A 24,014-nucleotide genomic window follows, 5' to 3' on the forward strand; every position below is an offset into this window, starting at 1 on the left:
TATATATATATATATATTTATTTATTTATATGTGTGTGTGTGTATTATATGTTTATATGTATGGAGTGTATCGTATATGTATAGAATGTATCATGTGCTTATGCACAACACTTCAAAAGTACACACACATAATGCATTCTATACATACACATACGATACACTCCATACATATGCACATATGATACACTCAATACATATACACAATACACTCCATACATATACATATACTACATGATACACTACACTACATGATACACTCCATACACTCTAGGATAGATATATGCGCACATATGAAACACTCTATATGTATAGAATTTACCATGAGTGCACATGCATGGAGTGTATATGTATAGACACATAATACACTCCTGTCAGGGTCTGAGTTAGAACTCGGGTCACTCGGGTGAATTATTTAACCTCTGAGCTACTGGAAGTTGATGAACCCAAAAAACTATATACATATACACCCTAAACATACACACTCCGTACATATACACACGATATACTCTATACATATACACTATACATATATTCAATTGAATTCATATCATGTGTGTATATGTTTGTGTTTCATGTTTGCTTAAACATTGAGTGTATATGTACAGTGTTTCAGGTGTGTATATGTATGGAGTGTATCGTATATGTATAGAATGTATCATGTGTGCATATATATGGATTATATGTATATGGAATGTATCGTGTGCTTATGTAAGGAGTGTTTAATGTATGTATGGAGTGTATTGTGTATGTGTATAGATACTAGTATCATGTGTATAGAATGTACCGTGTGCATCATGTGTAGAATTTATCATGTTTATATAGTTTATACGTATGTTTATATATTGTCTTTCTTTGTTTAGGTTCAACAATTTCCAGCAGCTGAGTGGTTAAGTGATTCACCTCCCATCCCAGTGACCCAGGTTCTCTCCCACACCCTGACAATAGTCTCTGTGTAGAACGGATCATGTGTGCATATATATGGAGTGTGTGTATAGAATGTATAATGTATGTATGGAGTTTATTGTGTATGTGTATAGATAGTATCATGTGTGTACATATGTAGAGATTGTCATGTCTGTGTGTATGAATAGAGTGTATATGTACAGTATTCATAGTGTGTAGGGACTGTTTCATGTTTCCATAAGTATTGAGTGTATGTGTATAGTGTTTCATGTGTGCATATGTATGGAGTGTATCATGTTTGTATATGTATGGTACCATGAGTGTATTTATTTATATGTATGGATTGTATCGTATAGAATTTATCGTGTGTGCATATGCTCAAGATACACTTTATATTTACGCCAAATGATAAATTCTATCATTCACACACGAGACACTCTATACATAGACATGGTACACTCTATACATTTACACACACATGATACATTCTAAACATATACACACACGATACATGTACACATCATACATTCCATCCATGTACACACATGATACATTCTATATACACACACACACACACGATACATGCTTAACATATACACGTACACTTTATACATACACACATGATACATTCCATAAATACACTTTATAAATATGTACACATAATACATTCTATATACATACACTTTATACATATGTACACATGATACATTCTATACACCTATACTCCATACAAATGCACATGACACACACTTGTCTTGGTCTGGGACAGAACTCGGGTCTCTGGCATCAAATTTGAATCACTTAACCTCTCAAAATGAAAGACAACTATATAGATATACACACTAAAAATATACACTCCATACATATACACATACACTCTATACATATACAGACATGATACATTCCATACGCACATATACATTATATACTTATACAGATATGGTACACACAGTATATATGTCTACAGTGTATTGTGTAATTTTTTGTTCGAGTTCATCAACTTCCAGTACCTCAGTGGTTAAATGATTCACCTTGCATGCCAGAGACCCGGGTTCTATCTTAGACACTGACAAGTGTGTATCGCACTTTTTAAAGAAACTGGACTAGCGGATGTTGCTTTTTGTGAAAAAATACATTTTGTAGTTGACCTAAAATGTACATTCTTAAATGTTATTAATGGCAGCAGTTCACACATATATTAAGATACATCGGAACAGTGGTTCTCAATAATAAAATCTAAATGTTAAAAAATGGTGTTTATCGCGTCTTGCAACCAAACTCTTTATAGGTTTAGTGTGTATATGTATATAGTTGTCTTTTGTTAATTGGGTTCATCAACTTCCAGTAGCTGAGTGGTTAAGTGATTCACCTCACCCGCCAGTGGCCCGAGTTCTATCCCAGACCCTGACAAGAATCTATATGTATAGATGTGTGTGTGTATAGAATGTACCATGTGTAGAGTTTATCATGTCTGTGCATATGTATAGAGTGTAAATGTGTAGAATTTATCATATGTGTGTGTGTTTATATATATGTATAAAGCTGTTTGGGTTCAACAATTTCCAGTAGCTGAATGGTTAAGTAATTCCCATGCCAGTGACCTGAGTTCTATCCCAGACCCTGTCAGGAGTCTGTGTATAGAAGGTATCGTGTGCATATGTATAAAATGGATAATGTATGTATGGAGTTTGTCATATCTGTGTATATGTATAGTGTTTCATGTGTGCATATGTATGGAGTGTATTATGTTTGTATATGTATGGTACCATGAGTGTATGTGTTTATATGTATGGACATGATACACTCTATACATGTGCACACATGATACATTCTAAACATATACACACACAAAACAGTCTATACATACACGATACGCTTTATACATGTACACTCCATACATTGTCAGACGATACATTTTAACATGTGCACACACACATTCCATACATGATACATTCTTAATACATACACTTTATACTCCATACATGTACACAGATGATACACTCCATACACATACATTTTATATATACATACACATGATACATTCTATACACGTATACTTTATACATATATACATGAACAATTCCATACACATACAGTTTATACATATGTTCACATGATACATTCTATACACATATACTCCATACATTTGCACATTAAAAACACTTGTCAAGGTCTGGGATAGAACTCGGGTCTCTGGCACGGAAAGTGAATCACCTAACCGCTGAGCTACTGGAAGCTGATGAATTTGAATGAAATGAAAGACAACTATATAGATATACACACTGAAAATATACACTCCATACATATTCACTGTATACTGTACATATGTAGACATGATACATTCCATACACACATATGTGCACCATACATATACATTCTATACATATACAGATATGGTACACTCGGTATGTATGTATATATATTTATATACATATATATACATATATTCCATATATATATATATAGTCTATTGTGTAATTTTTTGATTGGGTTCATCAACTTCCAGTAGCTTAGTGGTTAAGTGTCACCTTGCATACCAGAAACCCGGGTTCAGACACTGAAAAATGTCTGTCGCACTTTGTTAAGAAACTGGTCTGGCGGATATTGCTTTAAGTGAAAAAATACATTTTGTAGTTGACCTAAAATGTACATTCTTAAATGTTATTAATGGCAGCAGTTCACACATATATTAAGATACATCGGAACAGTGGTTCTCAATAATAAAATCTAAATGTTAAAAAATGGTGTTTATCGCGTCTTGCAACCTAACTCTTTATAGGTTTAGTGTGTATATGTATATAGTTGTCTTTTGTTGTATGGGTTGAACAACTTCTAGTAGCCGAGTGGTTAAATGATTCACCTCCCACGCCAGTGACCCGAGTTCTATCCCAGATCCTGACAAGTATGTATCATGTGCAAATGTATGGAGTATGTGTGTATAGAATGTATCATGTGTACATATGTATAAACTGTATGTATATGGAATGTATCATGTGTTAATGTATAAAGTGTATGTGTATAGAATGTATCATGTGTACATTTATATGGATTATATGTATGGAGTTTATCGTGTATGTGTATAGATAGTATCATGTGTGCATATGTATAAAGTGTACGTGTATAGAATGTACCATGTGTAGAGTTTATCATGTCGCATATATTTGTAGAGTTCATCATGTCTGTGCATAGGTATTATGTGTATATGTCAAGTATGTATGGAGTATATAGTTGTTTGGGGTAAACAATTTCCAGTAGCTGAGTGGTTAAGTGTTTCACCTTCCATGCCAGTGACCTGAGTTCTATTCCAGACCCTGACAAGAGTCTATGTGTATAGAATGTATAATGTATTTATGGAGTTTATTGTGTATGTGTATAGATAGTATCATGTGTAGAGTTTGTCATCTCTGTGCATAATGTATATATGGAGTTTATCGTGTATAGGTAGTATCATGTGTGTACATTTGTAGAAATTGTCATTTCTGTGCATATGTATGGAATATATATGTACAGCATTCATTGTGTGTGTATGTATGGACTGTTTCATGTTTGCATAAGTGTTTATGTATAGTGTTTCATGTGTGCATATGTATGGAGAGTATCATGTTTGTACATGTATGGTACCATGAGTGTATGTGTTTATATGTATGGATTGTCTCGTATAGAATGTATCATGTGTGCATATGCACAAGATACACTTCATATTTATGCACACATGATACATTCTATCATTCACACACGAGACACTATACAAAGACATGATACAATCCATTCATGTGCAATCCATACATTCTAAACATATACACACAAGATACATGTACATTCTATACATATGATACATACACACATGATACATTCTAAACATATAAACACACACACATGATACATTCCATACATGTACACACAATACACTATACATATACATGATACACGTACACTATATAAATACACACATGATACATTCCATACACATACACTTTATACAAATGCACACGATACATTCTTAACACATATACTCCATACATATGCACGATACACACTTGTCAGGGTCTGGGATAGAACTCGAGTCTCTGGCATGGAAGGTGAATCACTTAACTTCTGAGCTACTGGATGTTGACCTCAGACGAGTTGAAAGACAACTATATATACACACTAAAAATATACACTTCATACACATACACTCTATACATATACAGACATGATACATTCCATACGCACATATGTGCACCATACAAATACACTCTATACATATACAGACGTGGTACACATAGTATATATTTCTACAGTGTATTGTGTAATTTTTTGTTTGGGTTCATCAACTTACAGTAGCTCAGTGGTTACATGATTCACCTTGCATGCCAGAGACCCGGGTTTATCCTGGACACTGACATTTGAGTATTTGTATGGAGTGTTTGTGTATAGCATGCATCATGCATATATAAATAGTGTATCATGTGTATATGTATAGTGTTTCATGTTTGCATAAATATTGAGTGTATATGTAGTTTTACAGGTGTGCATATGTATAGAGTGAATCATGTTTGAAGATGTGTGTGTATCATGTGTGCGTACATATGATGTGTATCTTGTGCATAAGCACACATGATACATTCTATACATACGATACACTCCATACATATAAACACATAATACATTCATATATATATGTATTATATTATGAATGTATTATGTGTTTATATGTATGGAGTGTATCGTATGTATAGAATGTATTATGTGTGCTTATGCACAAGATACACATCATATGTACGCACACATGATACACTATACATGTACACACGATACACTCCATACTTATGCACACATGATACATTCTATACACATATATGATATAGTCCATACATAGGCACACACAATACATTATATACATATACACATGATACATTCTTTACACATACACTCCATGCATATGCAAACATGAAACATTCTATACACATACACTTTATACATATACACACATGATACATTCCATACATATACACTCATGATACACTCCATACATATGCACAGACATGATACATTCTATACACATAGACTCCATACATATGCACATATGATGCATTCTATCCACATACACTCCATGCATATGCAAACATGATACATTCTATACATAAACACACACGATACATTCCGTGCATAAACACAGACATGATACAACCACTGAGCTACTGGAAGTTGATGAACCCAAACAACGAAAGACAGCTATATACATATACACACTAAACATAAACACTCCATACATATGCATACAATACACTCTATACATGACCGCACATGATACATTCTATACACAGACACGTTACACATGATAAATTTTACATTCTACATATCCACTTAACACTCTGTACATATACACACCATACATATACATTCTATATGTATACACACATGATACACTCAATACATATACATTCTATACGTATACACACATGATACACTCTATACATATACATTCTATACGTATACACACATGATACACTCTATACATATACATTCTATACATATACACACATGATACGCTCTATACATACACACAACATACATATGCATACATGAAACACTCCATACATATGCACACGATACATTCTATACACAGACACAATACACATGATAAATGTTACACTCTACATATCCACTCCGCACTCTGTACATGTACACACCATACATATACATTCTATACGTATACACACATGATACACTCAATACATATACATTCTATACGTATACACACATGATACACTCTATACATATACATTCTATACGTATACACACATGATACACTCTATACATATACATTCTATACATATACACACATGATACGCTCTATACATACACAAAACATACATATGCATACATGAAACACTCCATACATATGCACACGATACATTCTATACACAGACACAATACACATGATAAATGTTACACTCTACATATCCACTCCGCACTCTGTACATGTACACACCATACATATACATTCTATACATATACATTCTATACGTATACACACATGATACACAATACATATACATTCTATACGTATACACACATGATACACTCTATACATATACATTCTATACGTATACACACATGATACACTCTATACATATACATTCTATACATATACACACATGATACGCTCTATACATACACACAACATACATATGCATACATGAAACACTCCATACATATGCACACGATACATTCTATACACAGACACAATACACATAATAAATGTTACACTCTACATATCCACTCCGCACTCTGTACATGTACACACCATACATATACATTCTATACATATACATTCTATACGTATACACACATGATACACTCAATACATATACATTCTATACGTATACACACATGATACACTCTATACATAAACATTCTATACGTATACACACATGATACGCTCTATACATACACACAACATACATATGCATACATGAAACACTCCATACATATGCACACGATACATTCTATACACAGACACAATACACATGATAAATGTTACACTCTACATATCCACTCCGCACTCTGTACATGTACACACCATACATATACATTCTATACATATATATATGCATGATAGGCGACGTAGTGGTGCAGTAGGTAGTGCTGTCGCCTCACAGCAAGAAGGTTGCTGGTTCGATCCTCGGCTCAGTTGGCGTTTCTGTGTGGATTTTGCATGTTCTCCCTGCGTTCGCGTGGGTTTCCTCCGGGTGCTCTGGTTTCCCCCACAGTCCAAAGACATGCGGTACAGGTGAATTGGGTAGGCTAAATTGTCCATAGTGTATGAGTGTGTGTGTGAATGTGGGTGTGGATGTTTGCCAGAGATGGGTTGCGACTGGAAGGGCATCCACTGCGTAGAAATGTACTGGATAAGTTGGCGGTTATTCATTATATATATATGATACAACAAGGTAGTTTTACTTAAAGAACTGCCACTTGCTGCGTTGTTTTCTGACCATTCACATTTTAGTTGTGTTTGAAAATCCTTGTCGATCACATTCTTGGAGGACCACCAGCTCTGCACATTTTTAATGTCTCCTTAACCAAACACACCTGATTCAGATCATCAGCAGATACTGAAAGACCTGTAATGGGTGTTACAGACAACGGAGCCATCTAAAACCATGCAGTGTCTGGTGAGCAGAACGTGGTTGAGAAACACAGCTGTAGATCATCAGTTTCTACAATCATCAGTTTGACCTTAAGCTGATCATCTCGACCACGTCTACATTCTCAAAATGTGTTGCTGTTATCTGATTGACTATTAAGATATTTATTTCATTTCAGTGAGCGATTGAACTGATGTACCTAATAAAGTGGCCGGTTAGTGTTAAACATTTTGCTGAAATCTTCAAGTAATTCATGTTTAATATTTTCAGAAATCCAGATGTTCAGACAGTACTGTTTTAAAACTAGAATATGATATCTTGTTTGTTTACTTGTTATTGTTGAAACTTTGTTATTTCCTCCTACAAATGCAAATCATTTTCAGATGACCTACAACAGAGGAACTGCCACGATCTTGTGTAGCTGCAACACTGAACTTGAGAGGTTTCTGCACTTCCTCTTTGTAGGCCGTTATAAAAACAGGAAGCGTACATGTTAGGAAAGAACAATTCAGCTGTAGTTTCACCAAGGTCCTAAAATCACATGGTGTTCCACTTTATTCAGAGGAAACATCTCTGCCTCTGGAACTCCAGATAATGGCTGACGCTCCACAGAATGACTCTGAATGTCCCTCATCTGGCCAGACCGAAGCTTCAGCTGGAGGTCTGAGTTTGCTGGAGAGCTCGACGCAGGAGAACCAAGAAGATGGCCAGGTTTTGTTTGAGGATTCTGTGTTTGCTGGTTGTTTGCAGGATGGACTGCACAGTCTGTGTCTGGAGGACAGCTTGACAGATGTGATTCTCAATGTACAGAGTCAGAGCTTCAAGTGCCATCGAGTGGTCCTCGCTGCAGCCAGTCATTATTTCAGGTCAGCCAGTGGTACATCCAGATCTTTCAATGTGATGTACTGCTCATTACATGTAACTTTTCGTAACTTAAAGCAGTGCTTCTATTTGAGGGAAGATACTTAAGTCTACATGTTTAATGTATGTGTGCTTTACTTGTTCACAGAGCAATGTTTTGTAATGACCTAAGAGAAAAGCATGAAGAAAATGTTAATATTAAAGGCATTGATGCTGACACTATGAGAATCCTGTTAGATTACACTTACACCAGCAAAGTCACCATCACCAAAGACAATGTTCAGAGAATGCTTGAGGCCGCCTGCCTTTTTCAGGTTTGTATTGTTGTACAGGTTTTGCACACCTTCATGTTTAAGTAATTCCCATCTGAACCATATTATCATTTTAATGGCATTAACAGTATGTATAGCATGATGGAATAGTCAACACATATAATCTGACTAAAATTTCTGTTTGTTTGCCAGCCGTTATTTAAATTTGTATTTTATGTTTTGTACATTAAAACCACTAGGAAAGTACCAAGCACAACAGGGAAGTGAAAATTAGCATTGTTTACAAAAAGATATACACATTTTTCCAATTGACTCTCCTTAGTCACATCTGGGTAACTGACTGGGGTGAAATGTTTACTAAAAAAGTTGAGGTGACTTATGTTTATATTTTTATGAACATAATTGCAATGAAATGTCTGTCAAATCATGTTCAAATATGAATTTAGTAAGTTTTTATTTTAAAACAAAGCCCTTTAAAAAGTAAAAAAAAAAAATTTAAATGCAGTTATAGATAGTAAGTCTCACCAGAGTTGATTCATTTAATCAAAAAACAGTAAAAACATAAAGAAAAAAATAATTGATTGAAATGTTTTTAGGAAAATTTAAAAATGTAACTTGTTTTTGTCTGAAATTTAAGCATTAATCCAGTGTTTAGTGTCACACAATCTTTCAGAAATCATTTCATTAGATCTGGTGCTCAATAAACATTTCTTATTATTATCTGAATTAACTGTTGTGCTGCTTACCATTTTTGTAGGAGCCAGGATTCTTTAAAGATTAAACATTTAAAGAGAAAACAATTTAAAATCATCAAAATATGTTACATAATTTGTGTCATTACTGTCACGTTCGATCAGTGTAGTACAGTACATCTTTGTGTGACAAAATTATTTCTTTATAAAAATAAATATATGACAAGAAAATTAATCTAGGTATTTGAATTTGATCCAAAACTGAAAGTTCTGTCATTATTTACTCAACCTTCACTTGTTCAAAACCTGCATGATTTTCTTTCTTCTGTTGAAAAAAGATATTAGGAAGGACACTAAAAACCTGTAACCATTGACTTCCATAGTTTTTTTTCTACTATCAATGCCAATGATTATCGGTTTTCAACATTCTTCAAAATATCTTCTTTAGTGTTAATCAAAATAAAGAAACACAAATGTTTGGAACCAACTGAGGGTAAGTAAAGAGTTTTTATTTTTGGTTAAACTATCCCTTTAAACCCATCTCACAATCTTTATGTTTGATTTATGAGTATGCACACTGTTAAAAACTACTTGCTGACTTTTTTTTTTTTAAAGTTCAGTCAAATTGACATAAGTCATTTCCACCTTACCTTACTCTGCCTTCCAGCCATGAGCTGGCGGGGGTCCAGTTCGGCAACTACAGGATTTCTTCTCTGTTATTCGCAGACGATGTTGTTCTGTTGGCTTCATTGAAAATGGACCTTTAGCATGCACTGGGGCGGTTTGCTGCCGGGTGTGATTTGCCTGGGTTGAGAATCAGCACCTCCAAGTCCGAGGCCCTGGTGCTCCACCGGAAAAAAGGTGGTTTGCCATCTCCAGATCAGAGGAAAGTCCTTACCCCAGGTGGAGAAGTTTAAGTGTCTTGGGGTTTTGTTCACGAATAAGGGAAGGATGAAACGTGAGATTGACAGGCGGATTGGTGCAGCGGCAGCAATAATGCGGTTGATATATCCATCCATTGTGGTAAAGAAGTAGCTGAGCCGAAAGGCAAAGATCTCGATTTACCCATCTAGCTACGTTACTTTCACCTATGGTCATGAGCTTTGGGTCATGACCGAAAGGACAAGGTCTCGGATTCAAGCAGCTGAAATTAGTTTCCTTTGAAGAGTGGCAGGGCGCACTCTTAGGGTGAGGAGCTCTGTCACCCGGGAGGTCATAGTAAAGCTGCTGAACCTCCACATCGAGAAAAGTCAGCTGAAGTGGCTCGGGTATCTGTTTCAGATACCTCCTGGACGCCTACCTAGGGAGGTATTCCAGGCATTTTTCACAGGGAGGTGGCCTCGCGGAACACTTTGTCTCTCAGCTGGCCTGGTAATGCCTTGGGATCCCCCTGAAGGAGCTGGAGGAAGTGTCTGGGGAGAGAGATAGTATCTGGATGCAGCCTTTATGATGCAAGCTGAGATTGCAAGACTCAGCGATGCAATGTCAGACACAATGCAGTCAATGGAGTGAGTGACGTCACTGTGACGGGTAGGGTTAGGGGTGGGGTTAGGTGAGCGCATTAAAAAGCATTGGATGCAGCTCAGATTGCACTGCATCAGGTCTGCATCCAGACCCCCCTCGGGGAGAGGGAAGTCAGAGGTTCTTTCCTAAGACTGCTGTCCTCGTGACTCGGCCCTGGAAAAACAGATGAAAATGAAATGAAATTAAAATAATAATACTGATAAAATCATTACTGATATATTTACAATAGCATTTACTATAAATGTTTATGTATTTCCTAATTTATTATATTATTTATTAAACAGTACACTTTAAATGTTGACTACTGTATACCAGGATCTGTTGCACTGAATCATTTCCATTAAATTCTCTTCTGTGGCCTCATTGGATTATAAAATGTCCATCAGATGCACACTTCAGAATCTCTGCAACCGTAATAGGTCATCCTGGTACTCACCTACTGCTTTTCAAATTTTATTCTAAAGTGTGTCTCATACATACAGTGTATCGCATACAGTTGCAATATTACTATAGTTCAGTTCAATATTACTTTGTCAGAATTATTGCCCACCCCCCTCCCATGTATTTTTCCCCAATTTCTGTTTTTAACACCGAACATAATAGTTTTAATAAATCATTTCTAATAACTGATTTTTAAATATTAAATTAAAAAGGTTAACTATTTTAATTATGCAAGTCAGGGTAATTAGGCAAGTCATTGTATAACAAAATTAAGTTCAAAATTGCTTTTAGGGGCTAATAATAATGGTAAATAATAATAAAATAATAATAAAATGGTTTTAAAAAATGGTTTTAAAAAATGCTTTTATTCTTGCCGAAATGAAACAAATGAGATTTTCTCTAAAAGAAAAAATATTATCAGACATACTGTGAACATTTCCTTGCTCTGTTAAACATCATTTGTGAAATATTGGAAAAAGAAAAAAACAATCACAGGAGGGCTAATAATTTTGACTTCAACTCTATCTCTAAAATAAGGGCAAATTCAGTAAGTGTATACATCATCAAACACTTTTAAGCTCTATAATGACTTTAAACCCAATCCATCTTTGCAGTTTCCTCGTATTGTGGACGCTTGTGCAAGTTATCTCGCGGAAGCCCTTCATCCAGAGAACTGTGTGGGGATCCTGCATCTGGCCGACGTTCACTCACTAGAGTCTCTAAAGACACAGGTTCACTCCTACATTGTCCAGAACTTCTCCCAGGTGGTGGATCATGAAGAGATCCTGGAGCTTCCCGCAGACGTGTTGGTCAGTCTGATCCAGCATGATGATTTGGGGGTTACAGAGGAAGAGCAGGTGTTTGATACGGTTATCCGCTGGGTGAAGGCCCGAGAGGATGACAGGACAGCTCTGCTGCCTCGCGTACTCACACATGTGCGGCTGCCCTTGCTGGACCCGTGGTTCTTCGTGGAGCGGGTGGAGGGAGACCCATTGATCCGCCATTGTGCAGAGGTTTTCCCACTGCTGCAGGAGGCCAGAGTTTATCACCTCTCAGGAAAAGAGGTCAGTTTTTCTCAGGTGACCTTTGCTTTTAATGCTGGATGTCATGCCGAAGTGATCACAAGATCATTCAAAGATGGGAAGTGAAATTCAAGCTCGGGAATGATGCACCATGTGTCAGAATGACATTGCAAAGAAAATTATGTCTGGGTATCTATACAAATTTCACGGTTTGATTTGGGGTGCATTTAGTTGTGTAGTTCCCTTTGTTCTCTGTTGGTCCAGACCAAAAAAGAAAATTCTTTAAGTGCTCACTAGGGCAGCACAATATATCAAAAAATTATTGTTATCGCGATAATAGTATATGCAATATCCAAACTGCAAAAAAATTCAATAAATTGAGTTAAATTAAATTCCCTAGCATTTGTGTGCTGCATGCACAGGTTGTTTATCTAAATCTGACCAATCAGATGGGGCACTTTCACCTAGAGCTAAAAACATACTAATGCTGGGAGACAAGATAAGAAAATGACTGCAACCAATAACAATCAGAATTTACCGTCAGTTTTCCTCATTTTAAAGTCTAGATGTTTGCACATGTACAAAGTTTTTACATTTTTTTTTATTTAATTAGCTCAGAAATTGTTTTAGTTTAGTTTTGTATAAACATTACACTAATAAATATATATTTAAATTGCTGATAAAATAGCATTTTGCAGGTCAGTTACATTTTAAGGAATATTGTTATCGGAACACTCAACAACAATATCGCATATCACATTTATAGTATTTACAACTTGTTAAATCATGCTACAATATAATGCAGTATTAACTAAAGTGAACAGGCAAAGCAAAAAATCCTCTAGTATACTTTAGCACTTACGATAACAAACTGTGGTGTAGTGGCCATTAGTTTTAGAAAACCATGGTATTGAGCCATGTTTATATTTCTATGATTGTTGTATTACCACTATAACTACAGAATTACCACAAGAGATTAAGTCAAATAATTTACTACACTATAAAATATAAATCAATAAAATACAGTTTTCTTTATTAATTTATGCATTTGAATTGCATTATGGGACCATGATCTCTCCTCCAACAACTTTTGTTGAAAAGTTTGCAAAAGGGACTTATTCACATTTTTAATAGTTCGAAGTGATAGATCGTCTGGGCTGTTGTTGTAAATAATGGTCCAAAAACCTGGTAATAAACTGCCAGTAGTTTATCTGTTGTTTCACGGAGTTGATTATCTATATATTATTTTTTTATACAATATAGTTTTTAGCTACTAAGATGTAAATAAAAGTCACTTTGTTAAATTGCACAGTTGAATTTTCAAAATTAAAATTAGACAGATACATATCAGTTCATTTGGACGTGCAAAACTACATATTGCAGTAATTTTTTCACAAGTGGATGTGACAAAACTACTTTTTCAACTACTTAACCGATAATGTTTATTGTGATATAGTATATGGTTCTAATAACAATGATTTTCCTGTAAAATGTGCTAAAATGACCAAGACAAGACTCAAAAATACGTTACATGCTTGTCATTCATTGTGAATCTTCTGCATCCATTGACATATCATGTGTTAAATCCTTTTGGTTTTAGGTGATCTCTGAGCGCACCAAACCGAGAGTGCAGGAGTTTCAGTCGGAGGTCTTTATGATCATCGGAGGATGTACAAAGGAAGAGAAGTTTGTATCAGAGGTCACCTGTCTGGACCCGCTACGCAGGAGCCGCTTAGAGGTTGCAAAACTGCCAAACACTGAGATGGAGACTGAGAGTGAAAACAAGAAGTGGGTGGAGTTTGCATGTGTCACATTCAGAAACGAAGTGTACATCTCAGGTGAGCCTCCCACTAACACACAGAGAAAGTGATAAAGTCATAATAACTATGTAACTGCAATTTATGTACATGGATGCAATGGTGTAAAAAAATTCAACGCAATCTCACGACAATTCGTAACTTGATGACTGGTGTCTAATTCGTATGAATTTGTACGATCTAATTCATACAATTTAGTATGATTTGCTCATCTCCCAATGACGGTTGGGTTTAGGGGCGTGGTTAGGTGCCACGCCTTCTTTTTAAAAATCCTACATTTTCATCCGACTAAACTCATACGAATTCGTACGAATTAGCCACTAAACTGACAAAACGTAAAATACTTACGTTTTCTTGTGAGAGCAGGCTGAAAAAAAATCTCAGCAAAACTTTCTTTACTTTATTTACTTTAGTATTTTTGTTCTTCAGTATTTGCTATTAAAATTCAATTTATACTGACATCTTATGTATCTGCTGTACAATTCTGAAAAAAATCCTTAAAATTTAGACAAAATATTGAAGATAAACTTTTTAACTTCGGATCAAACTTTCATCAAGAAACTTTTCTGTCAAATCTGCACTGTAAAACATACCTGGTCATAAACATTTTCTGTATTTTGTGATTCACAAGTGTCTTCCGTTTATTTATGGTTGTGAATTGCATTATGATCTAAAAATACAACTCTTCAGTTTAACAAAGTGAGGTTTATTGAGATTTTAGTAGTTTGAAATAATATAATGTTTAATAAATAATTTATAGACAAATAAGTCTGTAAAATAACAGAAAATATACTGCCAGTTTATTACAAAGTTTTTGTACTGTAAGGTACAAAACCAATTCAGACAATATATCCTTTTGGTTTGCATGTTTTCCCCAATTTCGCGCTGGTGCTCCTATAAGTGCGCTATAAGTGAATTGGGTAAACAAAATTGGCCGGGCCGTATGTATTAGTGTGTGTGAATGTGAGAGTGTATGGGAGTTTCCCAGTAATGGAAGGGAATTCGCTGCATAACACTTGCTGGAATAGTTTGTGGTTCATTCCGCTGTGGTGACCCCTTAAGAGATTAAGCCGAAGGAAAATGAATGAATGAATATTTAATATAATAAAAGGTGTTTATATATATATATATATACACACACACACACACACACACACACACACACACACACACACACACACACACACACACACACACACACACACACACACACACACACACACACACACACACACACACACACACACACACACACACACCTATCCAGCAAACATGTATCACTTGTAAATTTGTTGCCAACATTCTTTAATATTTTTTTATGTTCTGTACTTACACTTGAGTCTAGTTTATGATTTTTTTACTCCCCTGTCTGCATGGCTGTTTGCACTGCAGTGAAGTAGTTGTGGTTATTTTAAAACTTAAAACAGGTGGCAAGGAAACTCTGCATGATGTGTGGAAGTATAATGCATCACTGAACAAATGGATCCAGATTGAGTTCCTCAACACAGGCCGCTGGAGACACAAGATGGCAGTTGCTGGTGGAAAGGTGTATGTTTTGGGTGGCTTTGATGGAACCCAGAGATTGAATTGCGTTGAAGCCTATGATCCTTTTCACAACTGCTGGTCAGAGGTGAGTTCTGAGATTCATGACTGTTAACATCTGAATTGAGCAGTTCTCTAACTATAGGCACTTTGCAGACCTAGCAGTAAAACATAAAAAGAAATAAAAGGTTTTTAATTCAATTAAGTGAAATTAATAAGTATCTATATTTAATTCGAAGAATGTTCATTAGTTACAACCAAATTTAATTTTAATATTCATAGAAGTTTTGGGCCAAAAATGTTTATAAAGGGGAAATGTATATAATCAATGTGTATTGTCCATTAATTTATTATTGTAATGACCAAGGTTTCTGACACCTTTGATCCATTTAAAATATAAAATAAAATGAATATTTAATAATATAATTAAAATAGAATTTATGGATTTTTAAACTCTGCTTTTAAATGGTTATGTATCACAGTTTCCACAAAAATATGACCCAGTTCAACATTAATAAAAATCTGAAATGTTTCCTGATCTCCAAAACATATAATTAAAATTATATGTGACAATTCAGCTTTGAAGCACAAGAACACATAAATTATATAGTATACACTCACCGGCCACTTTATTAGGTACACCTGTCTAACTGCTTGTTAACACAAATGTAGGGGGCGAGGTAGGGGGGTAAGTGTGTTGTTTAAGAAAAGTAGCAGGCCAGACTCCCTATGGTCAGTCCACCCCTGACAGGATAACACCAGGAAAACATGCCATGTCATAAAGCATGAATCATCTCAGACTGGTTTCTTGAACATGACAATGAGTTCACTGTACTCAAATGGCCTCCATAGTCACCAGAGCTTAATCCTATAGAGCACCTTTGGGATATAGTGAAACGGGAGACTCGCATCATGGATGTGCAGCCGACAATCATGTCAATATGGTCCAAAATGTTTGACAAATATTTCCTGTACCTTGGTAAACCTATGCCACAAAGTATTAAGGCAGTTCTGAAGGCAAAAGGGGTCCAATCCGGTACTAGTAAGGTGTCCCAAACAGGGTGGCCGCTGAGCGTATTTTACAATAGAAAATGTATATACTGGAATCTTCGTAATGATTCTCATGAGTAAATATACTGTTTTTTGTCCTCCTTCCAGGCAGCGCCGCTTATGTTGAGTGTGAGCTCTTTCTCTGCTGCCAGCTTTGACAGATGCATCTACGTGATTGGTGGAGGTCCTAATGGCAAGCTGGCCACAAACAACATGCAGTGCTTCGACTCACAATCAAATAAATGGAGCCTTAAGTGTCCGATGCCAACTGAGGCCAAATGCACAAATGCAGTGACCTTTAAGGATGCCATTTTTGTTGTTGGTTTGTACCTTTACATTTATTAATCTGTAAGAGTGTGAATTGCATCTGCCGGTAAAACATGTGACAGTAATTGGAGATTCATTGTGCCGTTACGACCCCTAATTAAGATGGGAATAAGCCAAAGGAAAGTGAGTTTCAATATATTAAACTACTCAACTGAGATTACTATCATGCTCTGATCACTTATACAATGGAAATTAAAATTAGAGAACAAATACTAAACAACTGATTTTTTTTTAAAATGCAATCTTCATTATTAAAAATTTGAGGGAATGTTAGTCATAGAATGCTAGCAGAACAATGCTAACTCACTGAGGGACTTCAACAAAAGTCATTTTATATTTTATATCGTGCAGCTATTTGAAAATCTTATAAAAGCATTGTAAGTTCAACAAATTCATTATGAACAACAAAGATGTAGTGTGAAAGATTACTTGTGCATAGTAGTCAGGTTAGTTATTAATGCGTGTTTTTATTTTGGGGTGTTTAATGAGAATGCTTTACTAGGATGCTGTAGGCTACACTATATATTTCATGGTGTTGTTTTTTTATTTACAAAAGAATTTGCAGTCCTGAGACATTAATTTACTGTCCTGTCCCATAGACGCTGCATTAGAAACCCCTCGCAAAAGCAGTAATTAGTTTTTTTTGTAATTTGAAGCAAAGATGATAGACCACATACATAAATGCATATAAATGTTCATACGTTTTTAAAAAAAATGAAAATATTAAAGGATTAAAGATGCCGATGAACACGTTAAACGAGTCATAACAAGCTTGTGAAGAGTCCATTATGGGACTTTACAAGGCAGAGATTTAAAAGCGGTCAGCTATGCACAATTTCAATAGTCACATCTGAAGAAAGCTTACACTGGTTTTTGTGCGCACGTTCATTTTCTCTGATTCACACCTTAATTTATGAAATGGTCTTAGAACTATTTTAAAACATTTCTGCACAACAATTTTTTGAAGTAATTGTTGGAGCATGAGGAAAGATCCCAACTAAAATTCCTGAATGCTACAGGCATTATAATTTAGCAGAAATCGCAAAGGCCCTTACTTTAGCTTCAGCACATCAGGACATCACTAGTCTCTCACTGCACTGCTGTGAACTTGATCCACTCTTCTCCAGTCTCTTCCAGAGTTCAGTAGGGGTTTCTTAGATATAACTTTGCTGCAAAAGACTTTGCAGACTTTTTAGTCAGGTTTAGTTTGGGACTCTGGTCTGGCCATTTCATTATTTCACTGTGCTCAGCTTAACTTGTTTTATTGTTTTAGACACTTCATTGATTTTGGTTATTTTAAACTTAGGTCTCCAGTTTTTACTCTAGTACCTTTATATACAATGGCTCACTATCTTGAAAAGTCAGTGAAAATAAAAGGTTTGGCTGCCAGTAAAATAGGGTTTATCAGATAAAAAAAATTACCAGCAGCTGCATTTTCGCACCAATAACTGTGAACCTGTGGGGAACTTTGATGTATAAATGATGTCAAAAACACATTGCAAATTGATTTGATGTCAAAACAAATGAGCTATGTTTTCATCCACCTATTTTTATGTGCATTTTGGAAATCGAATGATGGAAACGCCATGATGTGCATAAATTTTGAAAATGCCCATAAAGAACATATGTGCATAACTGAGTAGGATAAACTTTTTATCCTATAGGAAAAAATGTGCAAACTTCGATGGAAACACTTTTACCGAACAAATTCCAGTATGCTCATAAAAAAACTGCGATTTTGTTATAAGAGATCATTTGATGATAAAAAATGTGTGTGAATGGACAAACCAGCAGGCTGACCGTATTGTAAAACCACTGAAATGTTGTTTTGGCCATTCTAAAACGCCATAACCATTTCCGTGTTAATATATTATTAATTACTTCCAGAACTGTCAAGAGTGTCTGTACTCCACATCTCACGCCTTCGAACGCTACCACACATTCATTGTGTGTCGACATCGTCTTCTGAGGCACAAAGTTATTTATTAAATAAGGAAAAGATTCACGCAGCTTCTCCTACTGCAGCAAAAAAAATTTTTACTGTAGATATTTGGTGCCAGTTTTGGTGCTTTATTCGCACATCTTTTATGCTATATTTCAGTTTTGTGGATAAATGGAATTCACATTTTTGGATGGAAACATAGCCATTGTTGTCCATTTGATGACCAAAATAACAACACAAAGTATTATAATATAAGAAAAGTTTTTTTAATCTGAAAGCTTCAATTACAAATATACCTTGGACAAATATTCAAGGTGTAAACTACCTTGATGTCAAAAGAAATTTAAAACAATGATTTAAAAATAAAAAATAAAATCAATTGGGTGTTTTTGGCATCAATATGTTTCCATCCAAAAATGCGAATGAACTTTATGTGCAAAACTGGATTATCGCATAAAAGATAAAATAAAGCAGCGTTTCCATCCAACGAGTCAAAGTGAACAAAATCGTCACTATCTGATTAACTGGTGCCCTATATCAACAGTAAAAACAGAATTTTCTGCAGTAGGAGAAGCTGCCTCAGTCTTTTCCTCATCTAATAAATGACTTGCGGATCAGAAGGCAATCCTGACACGCAGAGAACGCGCGGTAGCGTTTGAAGGTGTCAAGACGCGGAGCACAGACGCTCTTGATTCTGGAAGTTATTAATAATATAACACTAATACTGAAACTGTAAGGTGTTTTAGAATGACCAAAACAACATTTTAGATGGTTTACAGTGTGCTCATACTGTTTGTCCATTCACAGACATTTTCATAATCACACGATCTCTTATCGCAAACTCACATGACCTTTTTTAATGCGCATACTTAAATTTGTCAGGTAAAATATTTTTCATCGTAGTTTATTCGCATCTTTCCTTATTGAATAAAAAGTTCATCCTACTCAGTTATGCGCATGTTTGTTATGTGCATTTTCAAAATTTATGCGCATGATGGTGTTTCCATCAACCATTTTTTAATGCGCATATGCAGAATGCACATAAAAATAGGTGGATGGATGACCATTTGACATAAAAAAGGTGACGAAAATGCAAATTGATTTGATGTCATTTTGTCATCAAGGTGCATGTTGGGAATTATCTAAAAGAGATAGCTAATTTTTAATCATCATTTTAAATATCATTCAAGTTTTTTTAAAACTGTGCTCAATATTACAAACAACCCATGCTTAAAAGCTACTTTTAAATTGTATATTGTTCTCTAATTTTGATCTTTTCTGTCTCATTGTTTCTACTCAATTAAGGTGGAGCGATGAAGGCTTTGTATTCCTACAGTCCTCTGGTAGACTCGTGGACGCTGATAATCCAGCTGGGCTGTGAGAGAGCCAGCTGTGGCATTGCTGCGTGCAACAACAAGCTCTTCATTACTGGAGGCCGCGATGACAAGAATGAGGTGATCGCGACAGTTCTCTGCTGGAACCCGGACACAAAGAAGTTAACAGAGGAGTGTGTGCTTCCACGTGGAGTCTCTCATCATGGCAGTGTGACTATCAGGAAGTCCTACACGCATATACGCAGGATAACACCTGGAACTGCCACTGGATGACAGATATATCAGCTGGAGAGTGCAGTTTTACAGTTTGTATAGTGGAGGCTTTGTTGTTTAGCCTCCTTCTTAGAGCGCCTGCCTCTGTGTGGAACTGAAAAGGTTACATTGGGCTCTACTAACATTTATTAAGCCAGGTTTATATGGAAGCCCTAAGACTGTCTTTCTTGTTCTCTTGGTGTTGACTTTTAAGTTGGGATCATAATAAAATGTGATGTCGAGAACAAAACATGTGACAATGAAAAAAATTCAATGCTGCGTCCCAATTCGCGTACTATCCATCCGAAATACTATTTAAAAATAGAATTTACTGTTAATTAATATCTAGCCCACTGGAAAATATTTAAATTGCGTTGTCTGTGTTTTATTTGATCTGCAACAACAATACTGAACTAATATAAAGATGTGTTTGCACATTAACGTCTGAATGCATAAAGAAAATTCTCTGCATGAAAGACTTGTGAATGGCAGATTATCCTACTGTTGCTTCTCCAGTAAGACAGGAAATTAAATATGGCAGAAATATGGTGAATGATGTGTGGATGATTGGCAGGGCTCATAACGAAGCAACACATTGATCCATTAAAGTGGAAGTAGTGTGTTCCAAAGCTTCTATACTCTTGTTACACAATCAAAAGTATATATTTTATCTTCACAAAAAAGTACATACTTCCAGGGCTTAGTATAAGTAAATGAATTGGGATGCAGCACAAGTTAAAAAGATCAAAACTGTCACAATAATGAAAAAAAAAATGGTCTGGAATAAAAAAAAATCTTTTAAAAAAAATGAAGTTGTGTTAATGGAAGAACTTCAGTTGAGATTGTGAGTATGTTTCAGTTGTAATGATGAGAATCATGCGCTGTAAAATATTACATGCAAGACTTTCAGAGTTATTTTAACTGATTTAAAAATATTTTCTAAGTTGAAACATGATTATCTTTTAATAAGTTAAGATTAACAATAATGTTGACTGTTTCAATACTATTTTACAGTGTGTAAATACTAGTATATTTTTTAAATTTATATGCATATATATGCGCGTTTAAACATATCATATGTTTAACAGAGCAAAGAAAATTTCACAGTATGTCTGATAATATTTTTTCTTCTGGAGAAAGTCTTATTTGTTTTATTTTGACTACAATAAAAGCAGTTTTTAATTTTTTAAACACCATTTTAAGGACAAAATAATTAGCCTCAGCTGTTTTTTTTTTTTTTTTTTACAATTGTCAACAAAACAAACCATCGTTATACAATAGCTTGCCTAATTACCCTAACCTGCCTAGTTAACCTAATTAACCTAGTTAAGCCTTTAACTGTCACTTTAAGCTTTATAGAAGTGTCTTGAAAGATATCTAGTCAAATATTATTTACTGTCATCATGGCAAAGATAAAATAAATCAGTTATTGGAAATTAGTTATTAAAACTATTATGTTTAGAAATGTGTTAAAAAACAATCTTCCAGTGTTTATTATTTTTATCCAAAAATAAACAGGGATGCTAACAATTTAAGGGGGCTAATAATTACAAGCAAAATTGACTCATGACAACTAAAAAACAATTCATGCTGAGATTATGATAAAACAATTATGGTCACACTTTACAATAAGGTTCATTAGTTAATGTTAATTAATGCATTTACTAAGATGGACAAACAATTAACAATACATGTACTACTGTATGTGTTCATGTTAGTAACCGTTAGTTAATGAAAATACAGTTGTTCATTGTTAGTTAATGTTAACTCATGGTGCATTAACTAATGTTAACAAGCATGGACTTGAATGTTAATAATGCATTAGTAAATGTTCAATTATGATTAATAAATGCTGTACATGTGTTGTTCATGATTAGTTCATGTTAGTAAATGCATTAACTAATGAACTTATTGTAAAGTGTTACCACAATTATAAAGATTTTTTTCATTGTTGAGATCGCAAAAAGATGCAATAATGCAAAAAAAAGTAATATAAATTGGTCGAAACAAAACTTTTTTTAGTCGAGATCACAAGAAAATCATCACGGTAATAGGACAATCTGCTCAATCTATCATAAAATGGTCAGAGTAATTAGAAAACTTTTTATATGTTGTAAAAATTAATCATGATTGTGAGAAGTTGTAATCAGTGCAAAGAAGAATTATTATATTGATATTATTCATTGCTAAAAAAATTGTCACGTTTGCAAGAAAATGAAAAACTATAAAACAACTTTTTACGTTAAATTTTACATTTTATTTTTCAGTCACAACAAAACTTTTGATGTCAACAATTGAAAAGAAGAAACACAGTAGTTATTTTAGGGTTTAAGCTAATATATTTCTCTTTACTTCATAGTCTTTACACAACTTTAACAAAGTTAAAGTTAGACAGAAACATGCACTTCGAAAGTTTACATTTTACAGTACTCTTACTGTATATTTTATAGATGGTAATGTTATTCAGTAGCAGTTCACAACAGCTTAATTTGTTCATGATGTGGGTTTAATACCATTTGTGAATTTTTAAAACAGTTTATGTTAAGATCTCAAGCATCATTGAATTCACAAGAAATTCAAATTTATCTGCTTTCTAATGCATCAATTTTATAGTGAATTTTTTCTCTGTATTTTTTAAATAAAATATAAAAATTCTATCTTTTTTTTTGTTGACATTTAAATTTCAGAACCAAGACCTCATTCTTCTTACCCCTCGAATGTGTCAGTACTACTTTAGTTATGTCATGACTGTATTATTATCATGAATGAATACAAGTTACAATACAAGTGTTACCATTTAATTCATACAAATGCAAAAAAAAAAAAAAATGTTTTTTATTTTTTAAATGTGCTATAACCTGTCAAGCATCACTCAATTTGCTTCAGCTTATTCCCTTAT

The 24,014-nt window shown here is 34.7% G+C and overlaps 1 protein-coding gene across 2 annotated transcripts; it reads left to right on the forward strand.

Moving 5' to 3' along the window:
• The first annotated feature begins 8,420 nt into the window (after nt 1-8,420).
• klhl6 (kelch-like family member 6) lies at nt 8,421-23,770 on the forward strand. Of its 2 annotated transcripts, XM_068223254.2 has the most exons (8): nt 8,421-8,700; nt 8,790-8,905; nt 9,049-9,214; nt 12,444-12,893; nt 14,452-14,689; nt 16,096-16,298; nt 17,369-17,582; nt 20,835-23,770. In XM_068223254.2, the coding sequence occupies exons 1-8, from the start codon at nt 8,653-8,655 to the stop codon at nt 21,134-21,136; spliced, it is 1,737 nt and encodes a 578-aa protein (XP_068079355.1). In that variant the 5' UTR covers nt 8,421-8,652; the 3' UTR covers nt 21,137-23,770. The 2 variants fall into 2 exon arrangements, with proteins under 2 accessions (XP_068079355.1, NP_001005316.2); NM_001005316.2 differs by having other exon boundaries at nt 8,600-8,905; nt 20,835-21,259.
• Nucleotides 23,771-24,014: the final 244 nt, after the last annotated feature.

This window comes from Danio rerio, chromosome 2, assembly GCF_049306965.1.
Source record: "Danio rerio strain Tuebingen ecotype United States chromosome 2, GRCz12tu, whole genome shotgun sequence".
Classification (NCBI taxonomy): Eukaryota; Metazoa; Chordata; class Actinopteri; order Cypriniformes; family Danionidae; genus Danio; species Danio rerio.